The sequence below is a fragment of the Vigna unguiculata genome, chromosome 3 (genome assembly GCF_004118075.2).
Source record: "Vigna unguiculata cultivar IT97K-499-35 chromosome 3, ASM411807v1, whole genome shotgun sequence".
Taxonomy (NCBI): Eukaryota; Viridiplantae; Streptophyta; class Magnoliopsida; order Fabales; family Fabaceae; genus Vigna; species Vigna unguiculata.
In genome coordinates this window covers 36,090,865-36,097,205 of record NC_040281.1, presented here as the reverse complement: position 1 = coordinate 36,097,205, position 6,341 = coordinate 36,090,865, and the positions used below count along the sequence as shown (strand labels likewise).

The following is a 6,341-nucleotide window of genomic DNA, read 5'->3' as shown; positions in this document are numbered from 1 at the left end:
GAATTTCTTGGGAATTTGTTTCTCCAAAAGAAACTCCAACAATCTTTCTCATAAAGTGAGTCCCTTCCTTATTGTTATACTCTCCCTTAAACAAATATATCCTTATCTGAACCGGTGGAGATAAACTAATAACTAATGCCATGTTGAACTTTCAAACTCTAAACAACTAAAGAGGACAGAAAAGTAACAAAGTTCTAAACAAGCGTAATGGACAAAAAAGTAGGATGGTGAACACCAGTAAAAGAAAACTAACATATCTAACCTATGTAAAGAGTTCAGTCAGATCACACTCATTTAACTGTCCAGAGAAACACTAATTTTTAATATCCAGAAAATTTCAATAGAACACAATCTTGTGAATACTTAGTTATAAAATAATGGCACAATTTTGCCACCAAGTTTTATACAACGAAATCCTCAAAATTTGCAAGACACTATTTGCATGATTAATCAATTGATAACGCTATGATTGTTAGATCCTCCAATATTACACTGCAAAACATTAATTTCCGCCACAATTTGATATACAATTTGGGGAAAGCTCAGCAAACAGGCAAGGATGATCGTCTGAACCTTTTAGTCTTCATTATTTTGACAGGTCTGAAATTAGGGAATATAAATTCAAAGGAAAGGTTTTCCATCAGGGCAAGGTAGCTTTAAGTTCTTTCCTATCAGGGCCCCAAGCCTGAAATTCAGAAAATCACCAATCAGACTTGAATAAAACACATAATCCACCAAGTAACTAAAAACATTCACTAGGCATATGCCTCTAATTTACAGGTATTTTAAAAATTGGATCTGTTTTCACTTCGAGAATTGAACAGCGTATAAATAAAATCAACCCATCCATGCTAAATTAGTCTTCCCATCATGATTTCAAATATGAAAACTCTTATTTAAAGTACTCTCTTCTTTTCAAAAGTGATTATCATTTGACAGGTTTTAATTGGTTTTAAATTATTTGAGACTTTTACGGAACTACGTACTAACTATTTTTTTCTTTTCAACTTTATCCGTAACTTTTTGATAATCTCCATTAAGAAGAATAAGAGAGTATTAATGGAATGAATGAGTAAGCTTTCTTAATCCTTGTACAAAGCCTTCCATTTTAGTAAATAGTTTTGAATCGGAAGGTGTAATAGTTTCCCCAATTTTAAGCAAAAGATTACTGCATCTTTCATGAATCGTTTGATTGGTTATACCCAAATTCATGTAACATTTGATAACAAAAGAATGAAGAAAGCTGGACCAAAGAATGAGTAGAGATGAAAGTTTCACTACCTCGACACCTAAACCTTTAACATATACGTTCTTAAATAAATCAGATGGCTCAGGCATTTGACTTTCCTGGAAATCAGAAAAGAACATAACTATGAGAGACTGTAAATCACGTAGAACTGCAAAAGATGGAAATAAATATGTGGAATACCAAAATTAGTAAGAGAAGAATAAAAAATAGTTTCACCTTTGCTTTGGCAATGACTTGGTCAACTTCTTTTCTGGCTTCCTTTTCAATGTCCTGAAAGATGTGCATATTACTTTAGCGTTAAAAACTAATGTTCCATCAACATTAATATCATAACAATAGGAACTTTGATTTCTTTAACAAAAAGCAGAGATCAACATCTTACAGCGGAGGCACACCTCTTTAATTCCTCTAAATCAAAAACACAACAAAAAGGAAAATGGTTATAGGTTGTTCAAGGGGTTTTCTTCTCCCCTGCCATATGGCCCCAAACCCTCGCTCAATGTCAAGGAGAGAGGATTGAAAAGGTAATGATAGGTGAAGTATTTACTAGAATGGAAGATACCGTATGGAGTATACCCCCACCCTGCCCCAATTCACAGGGCCTACTCCATCAAACAACTTTACGGCAGAAAGAAAATAAACGAAAATTAATTTGAATACCAGCCTCTGTGCTGTATCGCGATTTGAGTCTTACTCGCGAAAGATCACCTTCACAAACCTAACTACCTGATACAGCTTATCCTCCTTGTTTTGAGCATTACTATATTCCTACCCCTTCTAGTAGACAATTGTCAAACATGACAGTTCTATCTATGTCTTGCTGTTTTAATTGACCCTTTAAACTACTTGGCCATAAAGTTCCCTCTTTCCCTTTCCCTGTTTTCCATGATTTCCGTCAGTAGAATTCATATTTCACACCTTGCCTTCAGCATCCATAGGTGTACACGTTGGTCGGGTGCCTTAATGTCCTTACTCCCATTCATTCCTAATACTATCGCTTGTCTAACATTAGTATACGAGACACTTGCGTGATAAACTAGAAGCCGTTCCAAATGGGCAGAAAATTTGTGACACTTATTCCAAATTTAAAGAAAATCATGACATATAATCCATGATAGACAAACAGGTCATATCATCCTTCAACACACGGCATAACATAACTTAGAGGCTTTTTAATATAGATACAATATTATGAAAAAATAGACTTGCACAATTTCACGAAAGTAACAATTGGAAATCTATTATATGAACATAAAACTTACACATTCCTAGATGACCTACGGCAAAATAAAGAAAACTGTTTCATGAACTTCAAAAGTAAAATACCACAATGCCAAGAAAAAATTGACCACAAATATTAAGATGAAAGCAAGATCGCAGGAGTATTTAAAATAAAACGAACACGTCACATTTTAAAATTGAGGTGTGGAGCTTGAGTACAAACTTCACTCAATCACCTTTAGCTCCTTTTCAGTAGAAATCTCGTGAACTAATAGCAGCTTTCTTACTCTTTCAATTGGATCACGCACCTATAATCAAATGACAGGACTTAATAAAAGAGATAGAGTAAACTTCTCAATGCAATTAAAATAATAAGACATACAACCATGGTCATAGTAATATATACCTGTCTCACACCAGAAATTTCATCACGAGTGCGGTATGTGCTGCCAGGATCAGACATGGAGTGGCCATGGTATCTGTATGTGTCCATTTCAAGAATCTGGACAAAATAATTAAGAGAAAAAATTATTATAATATGAGAGAATAAAAGAATCAAGCTAAACATAAATTTAAGAAATATAAGTACAAATTAGAAGTAAATTTACTCACAATGGGGCCATTCTTCAAAGCAAACTCCTTGGCATATTTACAAGCTTGTTTCACAGCAAGAACATCCATGCCATCTACCTGCACAAATTAACTTCTAAAACGATAAAAAAACAGTGTTCACGAAAAGACTACAGTGTATATTTAACTATGTGCATATATAGTTATCAATCAGGGATTGCAACCCGCCAATCTTGAGCTACCACTAACCAGCAACAAAAATTGCCACGAAAGTAGAGCAGACAGTGGAAGGGCTGCTATACCACAGTCTCATATAAAACATAAATAATTTATTTACACTATACACACATACATGCTCTAAATAAAAACATTTATAATTGGAAAGGATACATACAAACATGAAAAACGAGGTTGAATCGTTTTGTGCTGTGTTTTTGGGCAAATCAAAAGCTTTGATATGAATTTCCTTTTAAACACTGCTTCACACAGCTAAAAAGAGTTGTTGGTAATAGAAAAATGGATATTGTCTTACGAACTGAGACAATATAATTTTTTATAATTAAACCTTAGTTTTTTGGTAAAGATTTTTCATAATCAAATTCCACCTTTGTTTAGAGAATATGCATAAAAGATAAGAGATCAAAAATACTAACATAATCTTTTATATTCATTCCCCCATTACTTATCAATATCCTTTAGAACTTGCTTAAAGTGATCTGTGGTGGGTCTATCTCATGCCTCCCACACAAAATTATCTTTATTATATGACTTTTTGTGGATGTCTTTTTGTGCTTTATGTGGATTTATCTCTTGAAAAGTAAGTCCGGGGCTCTTTTAGCGCTCAAACACTTCAAAACCATGGCAGAATTAGTATTTGGGACTCCCCTTATTAAGTCCCTTCAAACTGACTGGGATGAAGCATTTACTAAGTACCCAACTAATTTAGGCATTGTTCGCCATCTAATATGTCCTTACACATCATCATCAAAATGATGTAGATGAAAAGAAGACGTAAGCACACAGTTCAGCGGGTCTCACCCTCTTGAGTCATGCCTCACTTCATTTAAAATTTTCAAGCAATGCTTTTCTCACTGTTGTTTTTTTAATTAACTGCCTGCATACATCATCCCTCGATTTTGTTGTCCCTTGTACTACCTTGTTCAAACAACCACCTGATATCACTTCCTAAAAGTTTTTGGTTGGCATGTTTTCCTTTACTTCAGCCTGACGACCTCAATAGCATGACTTTCGCTCCCTCTAATGCATAATTTTAGGCTACTCCGCCTCTCAGAAGGCTTACAAGTTTCATCCCCACAGGTCCAATATTCATCTCTAGAGACAATGTCTTTAATGAAACTCAATTCCCCCAAGCCACTGTTCCTCCTCATTCAACCTCTCCTTCCCAGTCCAATCACAACAAAACTCTAAATCTATCACTTTATCTCAACATTCAGACCCTATTTCTCCTCTACTCCAACCTGCCAATGTCCATCCATCTAACTCGCAATCAACAAATCAATAACAAGAATCATTGCCCATACAGACATTCAACTTTGCGAACAAAAACGAAGTCTGGAAAAGAAAGAAACAGCCAAAAAGGAAAATATATAAAAATTGAGGGTGCAGAAAGAACACAACACAGGAGAACAGATAAAACAGGAGAAGTCAACACCAATCAGGCTTCACTGCAATGTGCGAACAGGGAGCCATTCAATATTCACAACGCATTTCCTTAAACAAAATAAAGCCATCAATCTCTCTAACCTTCAATCCAGGAGCATAATCCCCACGCTTGTAATAAGCAGGACTCTTAGCAGCTCTCCACTCAGCAGTCCCCATTCCATCTGTCCCACAAATCAACCAAATTAATCCTCAACCCTAATCAACGAAGGCCTCGTTCCGATAAGTTATCAATAAGCACTACTAAGCTTCTCCCAAGTTAAAATTAACTTATGTGTAAACTCAAATAAACTTTTGGAGAACTTGCCAGAGAATTCTGCAAATTTTAACTTATGAGCAAAGCTTATTCAAAAAAGAATTTAAACAATTCTAAAACCACCTCACATTTCAAACCACTAACCAAACAAGGTCAAACTCACAATGGTTATTCTCGCAGACAAAAATGGAAGGAAGTTCCCAAAGCGCAGCAATGTTAAGCGCCTCGAACAACTGCCCCTGATTGGCAGCACCATCACCGTACAAAGAAAACGTAACATTCTCATCCTTACAATACTTCTGAGCAAAGGCCAATCCACAACCAAGCGGAACCTGAGCCCCTACAATGCCATGCCCACCGTAGAAGCCACCCTCTTTCCTGTAAAAGTGCATGGAACCACCTTTCCCCTTCGAGCAACCGTCGCGGCGGCCCATGAGCTCAGCGAAGATCTCGATCAGGGTTCCGCCGCGGCTCAGGAAGGTGCAGTGGTCACGGTAAGCAGTGATGATGCAGTCCTTGCGCGTGATCGCGGCCTCCATCCCCACCGCGACGGCCTCCTGCCCGTCGTAGAGGTGGCAGAAGCCGCGGATCAGCTTGGCCTTGTAGAGGGAGTCCGCCGCGATCTCCATCCGCCGCATCAGCGTCATGTCACGGAAGAACGAGAAGAGCTCCGCCGCGGAGGTCTCAACGGAACGTGAGGGCTCGTCGCAGCGATGGGTGGTGAAGGGAAGCGAAGTCTCCACGGTGAGAGGTTCCGTGGACAACGAGGACACCGAACGTCGTCGTAGCGACAAGCAAGAGGACAGTGGTTTCAACAGATTCCATGGCGATGGTGAAGCAACTCGTGATAGAGCCATTGCGATCGAAAGAATGAGGCAAGAAACCAAAAGTGAATTTATTTGAAAATTGGGTTCGATTTTAGAAAAAAAAGGAATTCAAATAAATAAAAAAATTAGTTAGTTGCAGAGTTAGGTGAGAGTGACGATGGAAGAGTGACAAAGATAGAACGAAAAGGAATTTGCATTCGGTGTGTTAATCAATGATGGAATTGTGTACACTCTCTTCTATGTACATCGTTGATCTTCCTCATTTTCTTTGGGTGAGTCACGTTTCATTTGAGCACCTCGTTCTGTCCCACGTGGATCGATATAAACCGTTAGACATAGACCGAACATGCCACTATATTAATCTTGAATTCACCGAATTCATATCCCACAACAGGAGAATTTTCGTTTCGTTCTTATGATTAAAGTACTTGAATTGCAGGGCTTGTCCCCCAATAAATTCCGCTCTGCTACACAATAATCTACTATCTATGTACTTAGTACCACGTCTTTTTCTCTCTCTATATTTATCTGATTTTGT

The 6,341-nt window shown here is 37.6% G+C and overlaps 1 protein-coding gene across 2 annotated transcripts; it reads right to left on the bottom strand.

The window, feature by feature from the left end:
* Positions 1-299: 299 nt before the first annotated feature.
* On the bottom strand, positions 300-5,928 carry LOC114178926 (pyruvate dehydrogenase E1 component subunit alpha, mitochondrial-like). 2 transcript variants are annotated; one of them, XM_028065072.1, is made up of 8 exons: positions 5,140-5,923; positions 4,805-4,884; positions 3,083-3,160; positions 2,877-2,972; positions 2,707-2,778; positions 1,466-1,519; positions 1,282-1,347; positions 300-685 (listed from the first exon to the last, which is right to left on the bottom strand). In XM_028065072.1, exons 1-8 carry the CDS (start codon positions 5,831-5,833, stop codon positions 641-643), a joined length of 1,185 nt encoding a protein of 394 aa, XP_027920873.1. In that variant the 5' UTR covers positions 5,834-5,923; the 3' UTR covers positions 300-640. The 2 variants fall into 2 exon arrangements, with proteins under 2 accessions (XP_027920873.1, XP_027920874.1); XM_028065073.1 differs by lacking the exons at positions 300-685; positions 1,282-1,347 and having other exon boundaries at positions 1,480-1,519; positions 2,659-2,778; positions 5,140-5,928.
* Between the last annotated feature and the right edge of the window lie 413 nt (positions 5,929-6,341).

Excerpts from the sequence above, each read along its gene's own strand:
- LOC114178926 (XM_028065072.1), bottom strand. The coding sequence starts at position 5,833 with ATGGCTCTATCACGAGTTGCTTCACCATCGCCATGGAATCTGTTGAAA. Across the intron at positions 2,779-2,876 it reads AAATTTCTGGTGTGAGACAG|GTGCGTGATCCAATTGAAAG; the intron begins GTATATATTACT and ends ATTTGATTATAG. Across the intron at positions 686-1,281 it reads TTAAAGGTTTAGGTGTCGAG|GCTTGGGGCCCTGATAGGAA; the intron begins GTAGTGAAACTT and ends TCTGAATTTCAG.